This window comes from Cladophialophora carrionii, assembly GCF_000365165.1.
Source record: "Cladophialophora carrionii CBS 160.54 unplaced genomic scaffold supercont1.1, whole genome shotgun sequence".
Taxonomy (NCBI): domain Eukaryota; kingdom Fungi; phylum Ascomycota; class Eurotiomycetes; order Chaetothyriales; family Herpotrichiellaceae; genus Cladophialophora; species Cladophialophora carrionii.
Genome location: NW_008481816.1, coordinates 338,195 through 359,936, shown reverse-complemented (window position 1 = coordinate 359,936; position 21,742 = coordinate 338,195). Strand labels below are relative to the sequence as shown.

Here is a 21,742-nt window from a genome sequence, read left to right as displayed (position 1 = left end):
GGTTGAGATTGAGATTGAATTAATTGTTGCTGGTTGTGTTGCGAATCAGTACAAGCGAGGAGAGCTTCTCTTCTCCCAGCCTCAAAACAGCAGTCACCGAGTGTTATTAGATGAGCGATTGTGGTTGAGTCGAAAGCGATCGTTGGTAGAGGCAACAGTAATGATGGACAATGTACGGCACGATATTATTATGTAGAAAGACCACAGGAAAAAGCGACCGACAGTGTGGAGGAAGTGAGTGTGAGGGTGAGGGTGAGGGTGAGGGTGAGTGTATGGTGAGGTGGTGGTGAAGCAAGGGAGAAAGAGACAGCAGGGGAGAGCCCGTCACTTGCGAGAGTGAGAGCGCAGTTGCAGACAAGTGCCCCCGTGCGTCTGAGCTCCACAGAAGTCCGTAGTGGACACGCCCATTGGCGCTGGAATTGATATCCAGGCCGCCTGTAGCCACTAGAGCGTCTGGCTGGATTATAGCGCGAGCTGGGCGCATCTGTTCCTGCGCTGGCGTCAACTCTGCTGCGTCTGAGTCCGCCCGGGAGATGAATGCGTCCGACGCGCACCGAATCAGCGGGAGCAGCAGAGATCAACCTGCCACTTTCTCTCCACTCTTCAAATTCGTTCATTTTGACCACCGTCTTCTCCTCCAGAGCAATCTACTTAGTCCACACGACATCCGATTTCCAACGTCTACTCTGGCTCCTCGCCGTTGGACAGCTCGCCAGGATCACGATCGCGATTTTCCGAGCTGGAGAAAACTGAACAGGTGCAACCCTGTGTGCCCAGGAGCATTTACTGGACATTGGTGGAGACGCATCGTCTTACCCACAGCTGGAGCTTCTCCGAACCTCACCTGCGGATTCGAGGTTTGGTTTGATTTGCTTGCGGTGTCCGACTGAATGCCAGGGACCCAGGACCAACCCGTCGCGTGTACGCGTTGGACGGGCCTCGAGTTCCGCTACGGAATGGAAGGTGCGAATGCCACATGTTATTGCCAGCGAGCCTTTATCGTCGAGCATGGACAAGGTGTGCGCCTGAGACCGCATATGATGCACTCTCGACAGGGCTGCTCGGTAGCCTCATAGGGTTGAGCCGCCGAGTGAAATACGATCCATGACGTTGCACAACCCCGGAGACCTGCCACGCGCCATGTCTAATTGCCATAATTACGAGGCTGACCGGAGACTCCCCTGTCGTGTCACAGGTCGAACGAGAAGGCAATCTCTGGAGTGCTCCGAATTGAGCCGCGCAACGTCCACGCGTTCTTCATCAAATATCCCGGATGGTAGTCCTAGGAAGTGTCCACGCTGGTGGAGGTTCTAAGCCTTGTCGCCTTTCTTGTAAGTGCTCCCTAACGCCTCGACGCGATGCTGGCCCTGGTTCGGTCAATCTCGCATTGTTCTCGTCCCCAGCATAGCTCCTATCGCTCGCCTGGTATATGACGACGACCAGTCATCCGATATCAAGCATTCTGCTTTGGGCAGTCCGGCAAGCCCTGCAGACGTGCAGGTCCATGCGGCCGCAGGGATAGAAGCGAGCATCCAGCTTGAGTGAAGATTTTCGAGGCGAGGCTGCGAGCTCGGTCTCTCAGTACCTTATCACAGAGATCCAATCCTGCAAAAGGTGTCAGAGTTGCCATAGTGGATGAGGAGGAATGCTTCCTTGGTGAGGAGTCACGTATAAAGCAGAGCGGGGAAGCCCAGCCTCTATATGTCGTCTGACTGACCGGTCCCTGCCTTGCCTCGTCCAGTCATGACCACCTCTGATTTCCGTCAGACTTTTCCCCCATTTTCGGCATCGGGATTTGATGCGGAGATAATCCCTCGAGTCCTCGATGCGAGAGGATATTTAGTTGAGCCGGCTTTATGGCGTGAAGCCTGCTGGCGCCACATATATTCTAGCTCAAAGCAATAGGTGAGAAGGAGCGCGATATTTGAAACAGTGGCAAATACAGATCTGGGCAACGATGGGAAGTGAGTCCAATGACTTCCATCTTTCCGAGGAATCTATTCGCTCCTCCATAGCGAACCTCAATGAAGACGTGGAATTCAAGGCTAGCATTGGCCACGACGTGATCTTCGCAATCCAGGCATCCGGCCTCGAGCCGGCAATATGCTTCAAAGTCACCGCAAGAAGCATATGCCTTGCGGAACCGGGAGTCAAACCCCAATTCACCCTCAAGGCACGTCCGGAGCATTGGCAGCAATTCTTTGCGGCCGTGCCAAAGCGCCCTTTTCAAACGTTCTGGGGCATGATCCGCGTCCTGGGAAACACGGCCGGCGTAGAAGTTCTAGGTGACGAAGAGGCATTCACCAGGCACGCTCGGACGTGGAGGATCGTCCTGGACCGCGTACGAGAGGCCGCGAACGGCGGACAAGCCAATTCGAGCTCGGCCCAACAAGAAGATTACACTCCGGAAGACGAGACCGACGACGACTCCATCATAGGCCATTACACCTGGCTTACGCTCCCACCGCTGGGGAAATGCAAGATCTTCTACGAAGTCTCCGGCCAGGGCCATCAACCGATCCTCTTCCTGCACACGGCCGGGGCCGACTCGCGCCAGTACCACTCCATGATGCTCAACAAGGACCTGCAGTCCCGGTACAGAATGTACGCCTTCGACCTCCCGGGCCATGGCCGCTCCTTCCCCGGACAGAAGCAATATCCGCTGTCGTATGCCAATTCTGAAGACTTCTACATCTCCTGCATCCGGTCCTTCCTGGGCAAACTCGACATCCGCCGCTCCATCGTCACTGGCGCGTCCATGGGCGGCGAGGTCTGCCTGGCCGTCGCGCTCCGCGCGAAGGAACTCGACGTCCGCGGCGTGATCCCATGTGAGGCGTGCGACTTCATCCCCTCGGCGGCCGGATCGACCATCTACAAGCTCGAAGGCGACGAGGCCGTCCTCAACGCCGAGAGGGTATGCGGCATGATCAGCCCGACCTCGCCGGCCATCTACAAGCGACTGAACTGGTGGCTCTACTCGGCCCAGGCGTCGCGCATCTTCCCCGGCGATCTCAAATTCTACTTTGACGGGTGGGATGGCAGGGGGAGGATGCACCTGATCGACACGATCGAGTGTCCCATTTACATGCTCACGGGAGAGTACGATTACAGCTGCAGCGTGGAGATGTCTCGGGCCACGGCGGAGAAGATCCACGGTGGCGAGAAAGGCAGCCAGGTGGTCTTCGAGGCCATGGACGGGTTGGGCCATTTCCCGTTCAGCGAGGACCCGGTGCGGTTTCTGCCATACTTCAAGAGAGCGCTGGAGTACATTGCGGAGAGGAGTCGAGGCTAGCTAGACACTAGCCTTGGCCTTCGCCGACCGCGCGGATCGCCGACCTCAGCCGATCGAAACTTGTAGCTTGAGGCTTTGATGTTGATGTCTGAACCATGAATAGTGGAGACGCATATAGCGAGCGGGGTGACTGGATCCGCGTCGAGTCTGACGACATATGCACTGTATTACAGACATGTATACTCCGTACATACCGACACACGAACACGCATGCCCGGGCCATACTGATTGTTGCGTACAGCCCCTAGATGAAGGGACTAGGTGGACGTCCACCATGCTCATGTAGGAGTCCCCGTGCGACGAATTGCAACAGCGACGGCAGGTCCTGGCCATCCCTCCATATCACCCATACCTTCCATCCTTACATACTACACTGAGCTACGGATATCGTACTTCCTTCGCCTCACGCCAACAGCGTCGTGGACTCTGCCGCCTGACTCGTGACATCTGGAACCCGATTCCGTCGCTCTCTGCATCTCCAATGCGCATGTGCCGTGCATACGTGCTCCCCAGCATGACGGCTCGCAATTCCCAACGAACCATCAATAACCTGCAATGGCCAGGACAAGCAAGCATGTATATGAATAAATATGCTGTACGATCGATACGTATTTTGTGTACCGTACTATACTGTAGTGTAGCGTGGTATCCATGCCGCAGACGAAACAGAAACTAGTCAAGCCTGGCATGCTCCGGACTCCGTTCAAGAGCCCAAGTAGCAATGTATGGAGCATGCTCGGAAAAAGGCGGCACGGGGAAACGGGGGTGAGTAAGTGAGTGTATATCGTACTCTTCCTGCCGGCCGTTTACCCGGGAATGGCGGCCCGCGCGGCCTGCAGGGCGCCTACAACTGTGAAACTCAGGATCGGTGAGATCAGGTACGAGATCTGGGATTGTGTCAGTCTGATGGGTCGGTCGGTAGGCGACCATGGCTTGGAAGCGTGGGCCGTGGCTTCGAGACGAAGGCCCTCGGACAGAAAGTGGATGGACGAGCCGAGTGAAGTTAGGTAGGGGCGGGCGAAGACATACCGTCAGCAGCTTTGCAATGTTCCGTTCGTCCTCCTCCTCAGCGTCACTGACTTGGATGAGGGTTATGAGTTTCATGGCGGGCGGTCCGGTCGGCTAGAGCGTGGAAGAGGGAAGAAACGGCGTCAGTACGTAGACATCTCGAGAAACGAACAAGCAGGAAGTATGATAAGTAGATGTCGGTGGGTGTAGACGACGACTCACCATCAACATCATCGCAAACCACAACATGGGGTCACTTCCCAAGATGGTTCCCTTCTTCGCCACCAGATATACAAAGGAGATGCTCGCAGCCGGCCAGATGACGAACCTGATCACCATGATGAAAGTCACGGTGATCCAGGGCATCTTCTTTGGCTTGTCGGCCGATGTGTCAGACCTTGCGTTTCGCGCTTCCTTCATGGCTGTGTAGAGACTCACGCCCGCGACGACGACGGGCAACGGCACGAACAGGCCGCCAATACTCTTCAGAGAGGCGGTCAGCCAGGCGGTGAATATGCCTCCTTCGTACGTGTCGTTGAAGAAGGAGCGATGCAAAACGGGGACAAGACCGATTACTGCTCCGATGATTGCGCCCAGGAGCGGAGCATTGAAGAAGTCGCTGATGAACAGCAGCCACCATTTGGCGCGAGGCCCCAGTTTGTACCATTGCTTCTTGGGCACGATGGAGGCGCGGCGGTTTTGCGGGATAGAGAGCGAGGACCGTCGTATGGACGGCTGGGACTGCCTGGGCCCAATGGACGACCGACGGGTAGAAGGGAAGAAGGCGTTCTCAGCATAATTCAAGGCTGAGGTGAAGGTGACGGTCGAGCGCCGTTCATTGGGACCACTGTGCGGACTGGACGTGGATGGACTCTGCAGCAGGGCGGTCTGTTCGTCGGCGTTTCCGCTCTCCTGATCGCGATACTGCTGCTCAATAGCGTCGAATGCTTCGCCATGATCGTCTGCTCCTTCTTTCGAGTCGTCGACCTCGGGCGCGTTTTCCGTGTCGATCAACCTTGGACCCACGGCGAACGTCAAACAGCTGCTAACTGTGGCGAAGACCAAGAAGTACGACTTTGCGCGGGCGACCATCGCGCTGGTGGTTTCGTCCGTCACAATCAGAGTGCGGAGAATCCCTGTTTCGTCCAAGGCCGCGACCAGTAACAGCGGGTAGGAGGTGGTATTATTGAACATCAGCGCCACCGTGGTCCAGTCGGGCATGCCCAGCCAGAAATGTGCCATGATGCCAATCATAAAGGAGATGAAGTGGCAGATGAGGGCCCAGACGAATATAACCAGGTACCGATTCGCGGAGCCAGAGTGCAGTTGAGAGCCAATATCGACAATGAGCAGGGCGGGCAGGAACATGCGCACGCATATTTTGCTGATTGCTTTTGTGTTGGCGCCATTGAGCAGCTTCAGGTGCGCGGCCACGCCTCCGTAGAAGATGACGAGCAAGACCGACAGCGAGGCTTGGATGGCGGCCAGGAAGGAGTCAAGAAGCCCAGTTTGCGCCATTGTGGGTGCTTCGTGGCCGCGGCTTGAGCAGGGAGTGCCAGGAAGGAAGCTCAGCACTCAGGGTTGGGTGACAGTCGATCGATCAGTCGAAGGAAAACCGTGCAAAAGGTGGAGCTGGAGTAGAACGAAGCGAAGACCGTTTGGCTGAAGCTTGAAGCCATCGCTTATCACAGCTGGACAGCTAAACTCGATCGGATGGGGAGACAATCATTAAGTAATGGCAGAATATTCAAGACGCTAGATGAGGTGTTGTGGTGATCACGTCATCTCGATAGCCGCTGAGCAATGAGTGAGCGATCGGTGAGCGATGTCTGAGGCCAAAGTCATTATGCTGGTCAATGCTCGAATTGTTATCGACAACCGATCACCAACATCCACGCGGCCACAATGGTCTTGAGGACGTCGAAGCTGTTGAAGCGTATCTTTTCCTGTCCTCGTCTGCCCTGCCGGAGTGGATATTCTCGAGTCAGTCTACTAATTACAAGCTCGGTCACTTTCGGCCACTACACCCCTTTGTCACATTTCTCACGCGATCGCGGTTTGGCTGAACATGGTGAGAGGTCGCGTGCTCAGTCAAAAGCGGAGATGGGCTTTCATGACTTCAATTTCGTCAATTTCAACTACTGTCTAGTCCGTACAATCGCTGTTTTGTGGCACCGAAACCTGCATTTGGTTCACCGAAACTCAATGGATGGAAACCATTTCTTGACCCCGACCGGTTCTTTGCAATCGGTCGAGCCACATGCGCAAGCGTGGGGATGGTCGCTGTCGCCTACAGGACCGGAGGCATTCTTGGGCGTCATCTTGAGCGTCTGGTAGGGCTGTGACCCACGGTCGTAGTACAACCCATCGATCTCCCCAGTCAGCCGGTTCAAGGCAACGTAGTAAAAGCCCGAAATGGTCAGGCCCCACGAGGTAGATCCGTTGCTATTCCGAGCACGGCCTGGGCCTGGCGGTGCCTCTGGTGGCGCCGTTCTTGTCAGTATCGTCCTCGTTGAACTTGGATCCGCGGACTCTCCAGGTGCCGTAACAAAACATTGCTCTTTCCAACGCATCAAGATCCACTCGTTTCCTATTTTCTCCTCCATCCATTTCGCGCTCCCGAGGCACCGCGCCATGATTTGATGGCCTTCGATTTCCCGGTCCACCTCTGTCTCGATCCTCGGTTGTGGTTCGAGTGTTCCTGGTTCCGGCGAAGTGGCCGAACTGCCTTGAGACTCCTTGTTCTCCGCTTCTTGACCTGCGGCCTTGCGGAATGCATCCCACAGGGGGCTGTTTTGCTGGTATTCGCTTCTCCTTTGGCCTTGCAGGTGCCTAACCCTCTCGATCTCTTTCCTGAAAGGTCCCAGTCTTTGCCAATACCGCGCGTCCACATCCAGTCCACCAACCTCATAGTCTCGACCTTCTTTCTCCGTCTCCAAGGGCTTTTGCCGAAAGTCAATAATCTCTCCTGTGAAATAGGAGGACATGCTGCTTGGAGTAGAATGGTCAGGTGACGTGGACTGATGGACCGGAGACAGTTTGTCCGGCATATGGCTTGCGGACATCGTCCCAGTCAGGGTCATCGTGTGCCAATCAACACTGGCAATGGTTACATTTACCGGCCAGCGGTCCAAGTCGGGGGTCGGGGGGTCTCGTGGATGTCGTGTAGATACCAATGAATCTCCGCGCCGGGTGAAAGATATAGACCACCTGCCGTTGTTTCTCTGTATCAAATCCGACAGGAAGCGCTCTGCGTCGAGCATAGGGTCGGCCGAAGAAGAACCAGATTCGTCCGTACCCACCCGATGCATCTCTTCTCTTTCATCAAGCGTCCTTCGAAGCAGTGCTTGTTGCCATTCTCGCCGCTGACTTGCTGGCAGCGCGGGCGAATAACGTGAAGGGTGGCGTTCTGTGGACTGCAGCCCGTTCCACGTCATTCCCGGCTGCAACCAAGAGCTCCAATGTGGGACTGGAAGGCTGTTGATGTGCATGGGCAGGTCGCTAGGAGTGTTCGAGTCTTCCGAGGCGTACAGTGAATCTAGCCCTAGCCTCCTGGCTGCCTCCAGTCCTCCTTCGACGCCTGTGTCTCTCAGCTCTGACAGATATCGGAGCAATTTTCTGACTCGCATGCATGCATCTAAAGGGTGTGGCTTGGTCGACGCAATGAAGCGAGGCTCATGCGAAGCCCGAGCACTCTGGGCATGGGCTGGGATAGCATCCCGCTGGATTCGTTCCGCCCCGGGACCCGTTCGCGGTGGCCTCGTAGTGTTGTCATCTTCCTCGTTCCAGTATGCGCGCAGGGCACTCGCAGTGGGCACGGCCCCCAAATCAGAGCTTCCGCCCCTGGACGTCCTTAGAGTATTGCGAGCTGATCTGTAACTTTGCAACGCCCTCTCCAGGCGCTGCAGGTCCCTCCGTGCATTGGGGTCGGCATTGGGGGCTGCCGTGCTCATGCCTTCCGTTTCGCCGTCGCTGTCATCACTCGAGTATTGCTCAGGAAACTCTGGCGGCGGAATCCCTCTCATGGCGAAATCGTAGAGGTTTCTTCGATGGATTCCATCAGCGGTCGCAGGATAACTTCGACGGTCAAGTTCGCGCTGCATGGCGGCTGACAGGGTAGTCCTGGCTCTGGTCCTTTCGCTCTGCATGATGACCCTGGCTCTGTTCTCTGCAGACCAGTGTTGAAACTCCTCTTCCGTCAAGTAGGTTCTCCGCGAGAACAGGTCGTCGCTGGTAGGCTGTAAACGCGGCGCTTCAATGCCGTTATCGTGTGTGGCAGGGCGCACTTCCCATTGATCCTCGCGTGACCTTGCACGAGGCGGAGACGGGCTCAAGGTAGAGGCAAGATCGGGCACGGGGGTAGCAATGGCTTCTTGGATATGTTGGAGGTAGGTGATCAGAGGAGGAGTCGAAGGGCGGGTGGCCTGTGGGCAAGAACAAAGTGAGTATGCTGCTGCTTGGACGGACGACGCTGCTTAGCAATGCGGTCGGTCAAAGCATGGGATCCCGGCACAATAGTGACGGCCGCGACTGAGAACAAGTTCCCAGATGTACTCGTAGTAGAGATGCAAACAGCTTGAATGAAGATGACTCGGATACCCTGTACTTACAGTTGGTGAGTTTGCGGGTGGCATCAGGTCTGAGCCTGAGTCTCAAGTGCTGTCGCAGTCAGCGCCGATTGGCTTCGCCCGGTTGATGTTTCCGCACAGACGCCTGAAGTGACAGTGCAAAGGACCGGAGCTTGCGAGTGATGGATGTGCTTCAGCTCGGACACCCAGAGTGCCGGAGAAGGTCTGTGCGGAAGACAGTCTCTTCGACTGCGGCGTCACCATCGAAGGGTGGTGTTACGACAGCGCCGTGGGTCATTGGGCGATCACCGATGAGGAGACAAAACGGTGACGGCAAGCCCAAGCCTGCCTCTCTGCTTCTGCCTCCGCCTCACCCATCGCCGAACGTCTCGATCGCTGCCGCAGCTCGCAGATTGCCGAATCAAGCGCCCTGCTGCCGCCCTCCCCCGCCCGCTACTGCATCGTCTCCAGCCTCTGGACAAGCTTCGAGCTGAAGCTCCAATCACCGATGCCATGTGGTGGTGAATTTGGTGCTTTTGGTGCCAACAATATGCCAATGAGGTAATTGATTGCTTCCAACGGTATGCTTCTACAAGCCTGTCAATCTGATATCACATTTGACTCATGCATCCAAGAGCGAGTCCTGGCTATGGGTTCCTCGACGGGTCATCTAAACCTGACCACGCCTCGGTTCAAGGTGCGCCGCGCTGGATGTGGCACTTTGCACTGCCGCAGTACTTGCATGTCCTCGCAAACACGGAGTCCGCTCGAATCTTTCACTCAGACTTGAAGAAAGAGGTCTGGAGAAACGCGGTCAACGCTGCCACGACATCTACATCTGCTGAAACACGGACGGAGAGGCGTGCAGGAGATGGGCATTATCCTGGCATCGTCTAGCTCGCGCCACCAGGTCTAGCCCTGAGCAACTTCTGGAATACCCGGGATCGGGCTGCGGTGATGATTTCTACGACCGAGCAGGATACCTTCTGCAAGGAGGTGAAAGAATTGGGCTGCACTTCTGGGAGCAGAGATGAAATAGCAACGCCTAAGAATCGGCTGAGAATGTAGTAGGATCTGACGCTGTACTCGGTACACACACCCCGGACACCCAAGCAACAACTTTCTACATCTTGGTGTCCCGGATGAAGTGAAGAAGCTCGTTGATGCACTGCTCGGCCTTATCGACATATATTTCATGACCGGCTCCATCAACCACGACCAATCTACTTCCCTCGATCTGTTGCTGGATTGCTGTCTGTTCCACGACCTTGGTGGCAGCGCTGTTTGCAGGAGCAAGGATGAGTGTCGGTACTCGGATCTGCGAGAGATAGGGCCTTGCATCAAGGGTCCCTAGGAACTCTGCATAGCTCGCTAGCCCCTCGCCGGAATTGACTGAAATCTGGTCTAGCCACCAATTATGATATGCTGGGTCTGGGTGTGTCATGGTCCCTGGCTGAGCCTTCAGCCTTTCTGCCCATCTGCGCGAACCTAGGGTCCGACATGCCTCTGGGAAGCTCGCTTCTCCGAAAGCCAAGAACCTCTGGGTGCCTTCGGGGAGATATGCAGGAGAAGAGCAGACCGTCAGGCTTTGCAGCCTCTCTGGGTGCTTGGCGGCAAGAATTTCTCCCAGCATACCGCTTGTGCTCTCACCGAAGAAGTGAACTCTCTCAATCTTGAGCTGGTCAAGCGTGTCAATAATATCAGCTAGGATGGCGTCGAGAGTGTACACGTCCGGTTTTTCAGCGATTGGAGGAGCACTGGAATACCCATGGCCCCGAAGATCTCGCCGTATTACATTGTAGTGTCGGGAGAGAGCTGGCACCCAATGGTAGAAGAATGCTGCGTGGCGAGCGAAGCCACCTTGAAGGAGGATCGTCTCTCGAGATTCTTGCCACGGGTCGGTGAAGTCGTCCGCGATAAGATGTGTTATCTCACCAGACGGATGTGTTATGAACAGACTTCCCCGACGCATTGTTCACGACGTGACATCAAGAATGGTTGTAAGGATGTCCGATACTGCCATAGGCACTATCCAGATTGAGATCAATGGTTATATGGCAAAGCGAGGGGAGGTACAACATTGGGGATGTGGAGAACAAGAGCCTGCCTGTTCTGGGCCAGGTGTGTACCCCGTACGCCCGGGTTGTTCAAACCTTACACTGGGATGCTGGCAAGGCTGTCAACAGTAACACGTCTTCCCTGCTCAACGGGTCGGACGCCTCCACCGCTACAGATTCGAAACGGCCCCCTCCCGTCCCTGTTCTTTGGCATAGTCCTCCATCGTGTCCCCAGTCAGCCATAGGTACACGCTCGACCCGTCCCGATCGATACATCTCGGGTCCCTGGCAGCCTGTTCAAACACCTTGAGGGCTGTTTCTCCCGTTCTCGGCTCAATGCCTACCTCTCTGCCCGCCTCGACTCCCAGCGAGATGTCCTTGATCATCATTTGGCTTTTGAATCCCGGCTTATAGCTGTTGCTACTCGGCACATGCGGGAGCACATGAGGAACAGGCTGAACGTTGTCACACATCCAGGATTGGCCCGTCGAGTTCTTGATGCAATTGTACAGCAATGACGGGTCGACGCCTTGGCGGACACCAATTGCCATGGCCTCGGCGATCGTCAATAGCGTCGTGCAGGAGATGTAGTTATTCGCAATTTTGACGGCGAGCCCGGCCCCCGGTGAGTTGCACCAGAAAAACTTGTTGGGGGAGCCCATCATGGAGATGACAGCTTCGATTCTCCTTGATATCGGATCTGAGTCAGATGGTGGCGAGTGACCGACCAGAAAGGAGAGTGTCCCGGATTGAGCGCCAGGTAAGCCACCCTAGAGAGAAGCAGCAACATCATCAGCCATCGCTCCATGTGAGTCCTCTCAGAGGCCATACAGAGACAGGGGCATCTACGAAGGTGCCCGATCCTGCGTCCCTCATTTTCTCACCGACGGTTCTCGACGATTGACAGTCAATCGTGCTGCAGTCCAGCATCAGTCTGTCCGCATCTTTCGGCGCGGCGACCACCCCCCTAACTGGATCCAGGAATACTTCACGAATATCGGCCGCACCAGGCACAATGGAGATGACAACCTTCGCATGGGTAGCTGCTTCTATGGCCGAATCAACGACATAGATCGAGCCGTGACGGCCAAACTCCCGAGCGAACCGCTCAGATGCCGACCTATTAACGTCGTTCACATAGAGGCGAGCATTGGGGGACATTTTCTTCCGGATATTGCTTGCCATGGCGTATCCCATCACGCCCACGCCTGGTTCCACCATTAGCTCTGAGCCGAGCACAGAAAGTGACTGGAGCTCACCTATGAAAGCGATGTGGTCCTGATCCTCCATCTTCATACGCGACGCTTTAGTTTACCCGATACAGCGAGCGACTGTTCTCCTCAACAATGGGTAGTGGCACTGCCCATAGAAAGATCTGAACGTCTACTTTTCCCTAGGATCCGAAAGATAGGAACAATCTTCTCAAAGCTCACGTGCGGTGTACTGTACCCCAGGGTGCCACTCTCTCTTGCGAGTCTCGGTACATCAGGTTCCCTCACCCCACCCGTCACCCCGACCTTCTCCACCCTGTACTCCAGATTGTGTATGCGCTAACATCGACTGCGCACTCGCTGTTCCCACTTTGACGTTCTCCTGGGCTATTCCCTAATTTTCCGTCTCTTCTTCTGACCGAACCTATCTTGTTGCACTTCCGCCTCTCCTTACGCCAAAGATCCCGTAACATATGCTCCGGCCGGAGCAGATCCAGTGACTTCACCATGCCCGCTAGTCGTAGAGCTATTACAACACGCCTCATGGAGATACGGTGCAGAGAGAAAATAGGATGATGAGCTGAGCCCTCAACGTGGGGTACCCGGGACTGCGAACAAAGCAATGTGGCATTTGGAAATGAGAGATATGCCAACTCGATTACTGTAGGGGAAGTTAAACTTTTCCGAATTGGCGTACCACAGCCCGCCTCACCCGTGGGGACGTCTCGGGGCCATATGAATCCATCTGATACACAGTATTTTATGCACAAGTCTTCCTGTACATATCCCTTTGTATGAACTTCTGGTGCCGTGTATCACATCAACCTCCACACTGCAAACCCCTCTCCTATCCCAACCAGACTGACGAGGACACCGAAAACCCCGAATGCCAAGTCGAGACTATGGCACGCGACTCCGGCAACGACTCCGGCAACGACAGATACGATAAGGGTGAGAGCCAAGAAGGCCGCGAGCGAGAGCTTGCTAAGCTGTAACTTGATCAAGATGGCGTCGCGGGAAATGGTGTTGTTGTGAGGCTCCGTTGTACTGGCGAAGCGCGCATAGGAAGTCAAGAATAGAGCTGTCGCTGGAAGGTGGCTTGGCTGTCGCAGCGCCGTGGTCAAAACATGTGAGTATTGTTGAGTGTCGACGTCGACTAGGCAGGGGAGGTGGGCAAGACTTTCACCAGGGACCTGGGATAGGCGTAGGTGTGTCAGTAGCGATGGCGAGGCTTGAGGGTCTCGGGGACTTACTGGAGCCAGTGCAGCCGTGTAGGCGGTGGGTATCAAGAATGGGACGGCCTTCGCCAGCCAGGACTCGGAGCGTAGGTACTGCTGGAGAATTTTCTTTACGATATCGGGGCCCTGATCAGTCGAGAGGAGGGTCACCTCGTGGAGGTAGAAGGCCCCGTTGTGACAGGTGAGAAGACGCCATTTGATCCTGTGGGTGGCATCGATGTTTGAAGAGGGCCCCAGGTAGTGACTTGCTCTGACTGTGTGCGGAGGGTGTGTGATGGGGATAGGCATTCTTTACCTGTCGATTTCAGAGTGAATAGTGAAGAGGTTAGACAATCACCAAAACTACATACCGTCGACAGGGCCGCTTATATCCATCTCCACCAATTGCAGCATATTTGCCGTGGTGTCGACGCCGACGAGCTGCGCTATTGCTTGAGTTGAGGGTCTCGCCCGAGTAAAGTCGTCGACGCAGATGCGCCTGATTTTGAGGTCGGAACGGCATCAAGGCGTGCACGCAAATGCGCAGCTGTCTACGAGTACCCAGGATGAACAGTGGCGCCATGATGTGACTGACACGCCGTTTGGAGCTCGACGCGCAGTTGCGCAGGCCTGAGGCATCGTGAGCATCTGACACGCCAGTGCTCCTCGTGGTCGGATTCGTCTATGCGCTGCCCGTCCCCAGAGCGCAGTGTGGCTGGTGCAGGCTTGGAAACGGCCTGGAACCCCGCCCAGTGGACTCGATTAGTTAAGGTTGCACTAGGGAATTACTGTCATCATCCCCAGACCCACCAACGGGGACTTCACGTTGGCGATGGAACAGACCATTGGTACGTTCTAATATCATTGAGTCTCCTGTGGAAAAGCCAGGTCAAGGTCCAAATCAGTACCATATAGTGCTATGCCTCCTGGCCACCATTGAAAGGTTGAGATGGGAGGCGCTTAGCATTGTCACGACAAGCTGCTTGGACTATGCTTGGACTATGAGGCACGCCCTCCGGGCCGTTCACGGGGAAGGGCGCTACTGCCAGGGCCCGTGTCGAGCTGTGGCTGAGTCGCAAGAACAAAGCACTTGGTGCCCACTAAAAGTGGTTCTGGGCTGACATCATTGAGCATGTCTTCTGGTGCTTTGAAGCCCTCGAGATCCCATCTTGCGCAACTGCGCAGCATCCCAAACACGACGAGATGCGCACCTGCGCTCTCTCTGCGCCATCTCGGCGCAATATTTCCAGCGATGTGTGCAAGACCACATCACGAGCTCCCTTGCTCTGTTCGCTTCACCCCGTCGTTGCTCTTGGACGACTGAGCCGTTGCACTGCATCACGAACATATTTGTTATTTCGCTATATTTTCATCCCTCTGATATATTACAATTTTCCTGTGCAATGCCATCAAAGTGAGTTGGCCAGCCGATGTGTCCAGTCCAACTTTCTCTTGCACAGAACGCGTTCTTCCAGACTGCTGACACTTCTACAGTTTCGCGGGCATGGAGTGGCCAGGTGGTCACTTTGCTTTCGATCTAGATCTAATTCTCGACCCACCATACCCCCCAGGGCAGGTTCCATCGACATTTTCCTTGCAAGACATCGACGAGTGCCTGCTTACGACACCATTGCTTGACTCCTGGACTTGCCAAGAGACGCATCAAGACAACAGTGCAAATGACATTTCGACGCCGCTAGTGTTCTCGGTGGAAACTGATGAACAGAAAGAGTCTAAAGGACTATCACAAGCCCAGAAACACCATTCGCGAACCCAGGATTTGACACTGGACTCAAAAGAAGGGAAGAAGGTTATACCGGCGAGCTCCAGACACAACTCTGGGGAAACGAAAGTTGTCCGCACTGCTCCTGCTGGTTACCTTTTCTATTGCCCGTCATCCAGGTGCAACAGGAGTTACAATGGAAAAGGATATCATCGACGTGGAGACTATGCGAACCACGTGCTGTCGCACCATCCAGAATTGCCTCAACATAACTCTTTGGCATCGTTAAAGGAGATTCCGCGCCATGGGCCAGAGCTACAAGACCAGCGTCAACATCCGTGGGGACATCCCATAGACATGGAGCGACCTAGCCCCGAGGTAACTAGTGGACCTTCGTTGTCTGGGTCCGGAGGATCATTAGAATGCTCCTCCTCGTCTTCAGTTCCGTCCTTGACTTACTCGGCTAGCACGTCATCTTTGGCGCAGTCTAACCGCCTTGTCAGGGTCCCCTACTTGAAAAAGAGGGCTCTTGGTCCCCAAGTGGGTTCTTGTCGGCATTTCAAAAAGCGAGGCACAAGCTGCTCGTCACAATCCGACAATGAAGAGCCGGAGCAGGACGCGATCGGTGCTGCCAATCTCCGATACGTTGCGCAGGCGTCGGGTTCCCGGTCCGCGCCAGTAAACGGGGAAATTATACTGGTTGACAAGGGCGTTCACGATCCTGAAATAACTACAGTCCAAAATGTTCTGACTGGCGCAGCCTCCAGCCCTTTGCCCCCAAGCCACCAGCACTTTCCTCCTTGGGCCCCGTTCGCCATAACCGATTTTGCTGCTCTATTGAGGCCGCAGGATGATCAACGGAGCGCCGATTCGGCTTTTAAGCCTCGAACGGGAGAGCCTGTCGACGACCCAAGGAAAAGGTTTGGCCTTAGCGAGTGGGCAAGTTTGGGGACACAATACAGCGCCTCGCCAGCGAAGGAACATGAAAACCAAGCGGAGGTCTCCGCAACCGGCTCTGAAGATGTCGACGAGGACGATGAATCCGAAGAACTGAGCATAGAAGAAGTAGTTGCCGGCTGTTTCGGATCCGAGTCTGCTCGTTTCGCTGTGAGTGCGTTTGAGAAGATTGCATCTGATGGCTTCCCCAGTTTGTCGGGTGTTGGGGATGTTTCTCGACACTGCCTCAGTGGCACCAACAGCAGTCCGAGTTCATCTACAGAAGCACATTTACCTACTCCTGCCAAGACCTCGTCACCCCCGGACAGCGATAAGCGAAAAACGCCTCCTGGTGGCGGCGGCGGAGACCAAGGAGAAGATCAGAATGGCAAAGGCGGTGGTGATGGAGGAAGGCCATTCAAACGACCCAAAGGCGATCCAAAGGCACAAGCACAGGCAAAGCTTCGGTGGGATTGTCCTTTCGGCAGAACCCCTTCTGGCGTGGCAGGCAATTCTGCAGGTTGTGCAGAAACAGGCCTACAACTGAATGATCTTTGGTATGTCATCATCTACCGCCGACGGACCGCGCTAATGAGGGTGCCACAGGATACATCTGAAACGGATTCACCTAGGTTGTTCCGACTGTGGGCAGAGATTCTCTGGCGAGCCCGATGCTTCACGTCACTATCACGACAGATTTAGGGTTCAAATTTGCATTCCTGATGCCAACAGAGTTGTCGGCCCTCACATTGGGTACGAGGATTTCTTGCTTATGGAAAAGGCGTATGAGGAAAGGGACCGCCGAGACCTGCAGCAAACATGGGCCAAGTGGTGGCGGCTCATACACAAGATGCCATCTCCCCAACAAATCCCGCCCAGTGGCGTCCATCAAGGAACTATCAGTTTCCCAATCGCTGTACTTCCACAACTGCAAGCCTGGGTGGACGGCGAATGGCAGAGATTGGCAGATGAGCGGAAGGTACCCCACCTGAATCAGACGCAATACCAAGAGTTAAGGGATCTCATCGAGAGAGCAACTCGTCTATTTGGCTTTACCCATGAAGTCCGACAGAGACGCACCAAAAAGCCAGCACAAAGTGCCCAAATGATACCCACCCCCGGACCTGAGAATGCAAACACTGCACCACCTTCCAACGGGACCTCAGGATATGTGCCGAATGCGGAAAACTATGCACATGGTGCCGGTGAAGACGACCTTGCCGGGATTTTTGTAGGAAGTGTATTTGATCCACAGAATCCTTTGTTACATCTGGATGACTTTGCAACTTTCTAGCGAGAGATACCTGGCGGCAACTCACAGACATGGGGGCATGGTTTCCCGTTAGATGACACGCCTTTACGATCCGATATGAGTGGCTATTGATGATATGGGTCAAGAGATGTTGCCTGGAAGCGGCAGTAAGTTTTTGGACATGAAAATGGTGAAAGGTCATCTAGCAGTCGTGCATACAAGTGTCCTGAAGGTGTTCCATGGTCTGCCATTTCAGCAGGAAATCTGACCTGGCAACGTTCGCTACGGCCAGCCTCCCAAGCAATCCTTTCTCGTCATAGTCCATGATTCTCTGCTTTCAGCGACTCCGCCTGTGTCGTAGCTTTCAAACCTCCATGCGGTCATGTGATTTGTCCAAGTGCGCTTGCCGCGAGCTCGCACCTGACGCCCCGACTCGCGCGCGTAACAGAGTCGGCGACAAATCTACGAAGAGAGTGAAGAACACTTGCGCCTGTCGCGTGTGTCTCGACGAGTCCGAGTCTCGAGGATCGCGTAGGGCGATGGTGGCTGGAGACGAGTGTCTTCACTGTTTCTTGACATCTTCGCTAGCGCGACCAGGCACATGCGACCGTCGCTGATCCGTCATCATGGCTTTCCTGCTCTCTGAACTTCTCAACCCGGACCCGTCAAACCGTCTCAGCGCCGCGTCTGAAGCCGCAGGGTGAGTCTATGTCTCTAGGATTGCGTATGTGAAATTCTTGTCTAACCCTGCATTTTCTAGGATGGAAACCACCGAGCCCGCTGCGACGTTTTTTGCGCCCGAACTGTTCCAGCCCGACGACGACGCGCCCCTCGATCAAGATGCCTTCGATCGCAAAGCGCATATAGAGGACACGAAAATGGACGATGAACCCTTGTTCCAGTCTGCTGGGATCGTAGACAACTACGATGGGGTGAACGAGGGAGACCACGTTAAGCAGGAGACACTAGACACGTACCCTCCTCTCGACGGCGAGACGGCAGACTCTTCGATGATGGACGTGGTAGAAGAGAGCTTCGATGCAGAAGACAGCCCGGCCAAGGACAGAAGTCAGCCTCCGAAACAACGAAAACATCCAGGAAAGTCTCGCAAGGCCGATCCAGAGGCGCCACCCAAATCCTCGATCCACTCCTCGAAAAACGAAGGACAGCATACTGATCGACGATACCTCTGTTACCTCTGCCACAAACTCTTCACTAGACGTCGCTCTGTAAGAGATCACATCTCCAAGATCCACAATATCAAGACCTGGGAGCCTGTGCGGAGTCTAGAGGTCGTTGTCGATCCCATCTCCGGCGAACCCGTGGAACCGCTCGAGGACATCATAGCCAGAGGGCCACCCTCTGCATCTGCGAAACCACCAAAGGCCGAGAAAGCCAAAAAGTCGGCCAAGGGTGAGGAAGAGGAAGATGAACATGCCGAAGAAGAGCACGACCATGAAGATGAGAAACCAGAAGAACAACAAGGGCTACCCGTTCGTCTGACGCCCTTTCTCGAATCTCCTGCGCCACCGATTGTGGTTGCGACCCTGAAAAAAGAGCCATCGATTGCTGGGTCAAGAGCGTCTTCAGCAGAACCGTTTGCGACACCAGCGCCCGTTGCGGGCAAAAAGCGCCCTGCTCCTGATGACGTTGTCAAGCCTCTATCCGCTGCGGCGAGGAAGAAGGGTACAGCCAAGGTGAAGAGCACGCCCAACAAGAAGCCCAAGCTTAGCGAATCAGAACAGAGTCCGCCTGCGTCGCGGTCGTCCTTTCGGTCCCCTAGCGCTACTCCCTCTTCGCATCAGCTTAAGCCACCGCTCTCCAAACTCAAGAAGCAGACGTCAGCCGCCAGCGTCCAGTCATCGCCGTCTCGGGCTTCATCTCGGGCTGCTTCCCGGGAGGTTTCGGCGTCTCCGTCGGAAGCCGACTCAGCGACAAGCTCAAACGACGACGGTGAGGTATTTTGCATCTGTAGAAAAGGTGACAATCATACCTGGATGATCGCCTGTGATGGTGGTTGCGACGAATGGTTTCATGGCAACTGTGTCAATATCAGGGAGCGTGACGGTGAGCTGATCGACAAGTACATCTGCCCGTCGTGTACAAGACCGGGTCTCCAGACAACGTGGAAGCGCATGTGCCGGCGAAAAGATTGCCGGAAGCCCGCTCGTGTCACCCAGATTCCACCCAGCAAATACTGCTCCGATGCATGCGGACGCATGTTTTTTGTCGAATTGGTACAGAGAGGGGACTCGCAAGCGCAGACCACCAAGAACGGCGAGTTTATTGTCGAGGTGCCCAAGCCGAAAAAGCATCGAAAGAAGCACACGGAGAGAGAAAAGTTCCCGAAAGCTATTCCCCATCTTGCCAATGGTCTGGACCCAGACAGCCGTCTCGCCACCCCGGCCTACAGTGACGAAGAGAGGACCGAGTACGAGACAGACAGCAGTGTCGATGATGACATGCTGCCCAATCGTGGCGGAGCTTTACGAGCTGGCGAGGTCAAAGCATTAATCGAGCGATGCAAAAACATTGAAGAATGGAAGGCACTGGGCAGGAAGCCGGATACGCCGCCCCGCGACATGGGCGCGGGCATGAAAGACGCAGAAGACTCAAAGGAGGCCCCGGCAAGCTTGGAATACGACGACTTGGAACGTGCGAAATTGGCCGGTATCGAAGCAGAGAAGTCCCGGCTCAACGCTCGAAGCGAAATACTTACTGCCCGAGAGCAGTTTCTGGAGCTGATCAAGGCACGCTCGACCGCCATAACGGAAGAGGTTCGCAAAACACAACCCAAGATGAAAGACCTGTGTGGATTCGACCCGAGAGTCGCATGGTCGGACGAAGAGTTCTTGACCTGGTATGGCCAGAATGGCGGGAAAGCAACCCTTGATGCTGGCGCGGACGCCAAAATCGGACCCCCGGACGAACCGGACGACGAAGCAAACAAGAAACTCCCGAATGGGAATATCCATCAAGACGACACGGCCATGCTTGACGAGGACGACGAGAGTGACACGATGCCCAAGAAGGGCGGCGTGTGTATCAAAAACAGATGTCCTCGGCACCGGAACTGGGCCAAGGGACAGCTGGCCGAAGTCAGATTCGAGCAGGACTTGGTGAGAAGGGCGTTGCAGAGACAAGAGGACTTGGAAGAAGAACTCAGGGGCAGGGCTGTTGTCAGGGCATGGGAGAAGAGAGGTTGAGCCGGTCCACCTCGTCCACGCAATAAAGCGCCCTTGTGATTTTGTTTCTCGATGTGCAGTATACGGCCCGGGTTCGCAGCGAAATAAGCTCCGGTCAAAAATCAAGCAGCAATGATAAATGTGGCCCTTGTGCTGTCGAGATCTGTCGGTCCTCTTCTTCGTCGTCTAGTACTTCCAGGTTGATATCGTTGACGGTTAGAGCGGAGTGAATGCTCAGGACGGACCGGCCTCTGTAATACTGTACGTAGTACTGCCAACTCTTGCACGATGAAAGGACGCCCTCCGAGCCTCCTCACTACCACGGTGCCACGCTAGTATATGAGTGCATTTTAGTGCATCAAAGCACGGAATACGGAGTATCTATGTGCATTTACGGGAAAGTCATTCAGGTAATTAAGTTGCCCTCGCTGAATGCTGTCGCCCGCACCTACAGTACAGTACTGTACCGAGTATCTCGCGGTGTGTCTTCCGCGGTTCTGACTCTGTCTCTCCAGCTAAGTACAGTATGTAATTACCATCCCTCTCCGAATGGGCACGAGAAGACTATTGCCTTTGTGTCTTTAGGCTTTACTGTACAACGTGATGTCTGAACATGAGACTACTGTTTGACCTCGTAACCATTTCTTCACTACCGTCACTTCCCAAGATCCAGGCGTCAGGTGAGTTACTGAGTAATTAAGTATCTTATGCTAGCCAAGTACTCCGTAGGTATATTATTTCTGAACCCTTGCTTGTCCTTTCCTCCGATGAGTATGAGACTTGTCGCTTTCCATTCATCACCTGTTTCCTGAGTTTCTTTCGTGTACCGGTTTGGTGGGCCTAGAATGCTACAGTACTCGTACAATTCTCGGCATTGGTCATACCTACCTACCTACCTAGACTCATACAGTACTCCATACCCCCGTGCCTTTGCAAAAATACCAGTGGCTACCTAGGTAGAATTCCCCCAGGCCGGCCCGACGAACAGGCTGAACGTGTGCATGCCATCTTATGACTGTATCCTATGGTGCCGTGTCGCTGGACCTTGCCCTGGTGGCCGTAGGGAGACCGCGCTGATTACATCCATATACTTATCCATATGCATATCCCTTCCGTTCTGTTGGGGACCTCGCATCATGCTGTGTCGTCTGGGTCGATCATCACCTGCTGTACGTTGTCCAGAACAGGAAGTATAGACACCGACACTAATACTGACACCGACACTAATACTGACACTGATACTGATACTGATACTGATACTGATACTGATACTGATACTGATACTGATACTGA

At 54.7% G+C, this 21,742-nt stretch overlaps 9 protein-coding genes across 9 annotated transcripts; 4 read left to right on the top strand and 5 right to left on the bottom strand.

Annotated features, from left to right (window-relative positions):
* Positions 1-1,957: 1,957 nt before the first annotated feature.
* On the top strand, positions 1,958-3,292 carry G647_00128 (uncharacterized protein; the record flags this gene model as incomplete). Its single annotated transcript, XM_008723531.1, has 1 exon — positions 1,958-3,292. The coding sequence occupies one exon, from the start codon at positions 1,958-1,960 to the stop codon at positions 3,290-3,292; it is 1,335 nt and encodes a 444-aa protein (XP_008721753.1).
* An 806-nt stretch (positions 3,293-4,098) lies between these two features.
* G647_00127 (uncharacterized protein) lies at positions 4,099-5,818 on the bottom strand (the record flags this gene model as incomplete). The annotated part of the gene is made up of 3 exons (XM_008723530.1): positions 4,099-4,179; positions 4,322-4,414; positions 4,523-5,818. The coding sequence occupies 3 exons, from the start codon at positions 5,816-5,818 to the stop codon at positions 4,099-4,101; spliced, it is 1,470 nt and encodes a 489-aa protein (XP_008721752.1).
* A 674-nt stretch (positions 5,819-6,492) lies between these two features.
* Positions 6,493-8,403, bottom strand: G647_00126 (uncharacterized protein; the record flags this gene model as incomplete). The annotated part of the gene is made up of 1 exon (XM_008723529.1): positions 6,493-8,403. One exon carries the CDS (start codon positions 8,401-8,403, stop codon positions 6,493-6,495), a length of 1,911 nt encoding a protein of 636 aa, XP_008721751.1.
* A 1,588-nt stretch (positions 8,404-9,991) lies between these two features.
* G647_00125 (uncharacterized protein) lies at positions 9,992-10,840 on the bottom strand (the record flags this gene model as incomplete). Its single annotated transcript, XM_008723528.1, has 1 exon — positions 9,992-10,840. The coding sequence occupies one exon, from the start codon at positions 10,838-10,840 to the stop codon at positions 9,992-9,994; it is 849 nt and encodes a 282-aa protein (XP_008721750.1).
* Positions 10,841-11,095: 255 nt separating this feature from the next.
* Positions 11,096-12,146, bottom strand: G647_00124 (uncharacterized protein; the record flags this gene model as incomplete). The annotated part of the gene is made up of 2 exons (XM_008723527.1): positions 11,096-11,695; positions 11,757-12,146. The coding sequence occupies 2 exons, from the start codon at positions 12,144-12,146 to the stop codon at positions 11,096-11,098; spliced, it is 990 nt and encodes a 329-aa protein (XP_008721749.1).
* An 805-nt stretch (positions 12,147-12,951) lies between these two features.
* G647_00123 (uncharacterized protein) lies at positions 12,952-13,662 on the bottom strand (the record flags this gene model as incomplete). Its single annotated transcript, XM_008723526.1, has 2 exons — positions 12,952-13,329; positions 13,390-13,662. The coding sequence occupies 2 exons, from the start codon at positions 13,660-13,662 to the stop codon at positions 12,952-12,954; spliced, it is 651 nt and encodes a 216-aa protein (XP_008721748.1).
* A 1,771-nt stretch (positions 13,663-15,433) lies between these two features.
* Positions 15,434-16,714, top strand: G647_00122 (uncharacterized protein; the record flags this gene model as incomplete). Its single annotated transcript, XM_008723525.1, has 1 exon — positions 15,434-16,714. The coding sequence occupies one exon, from the start codon at positions 15,434-15,436 to the stop codon at positions 16,712-16,714; it is 1,281 nt and encodes a 426-aa protein (XP_008721747.1).
* A 148-nt stretch (positions 16,715-16,862) lies between these two features.
* Positions 16,863-17,306, top strand: G647_00121 (uncharacterized protein; the record flags this gene model as incomplete). The annotated part of the gene is made up of 1 exon (XM_008723524.1): positions 16,863-17,306. The coding sequence occupies one exon, from the start codon at positions 16,863-16,865 to the stop codon at positions 17,304-17,306; it is 444 nt and encodes a 147-aa protein (XP_008721746.1).
* A 584-nt stretch (positions 17,307-17,890) lies between these two features.
* On the top strand, positions 17,891-20,470 carry G647_00120 (uncharacterized protein; the record flags this gene model as incomplete). The annotated part of the gene is made up of 2 exons (XM_008723523.1): positions 17,891-17,964; positions 18,025-20,470. 2 exons carry the CDS (start codon positions 17,891-17,893, stop codon positions 20,468-20,470), a joined length of 2,520 nt encoding a protein of 839 aa, XP_008721745.1.
* Positions 20,471-21,742: the final 1,272 nt, after the last annotated feature.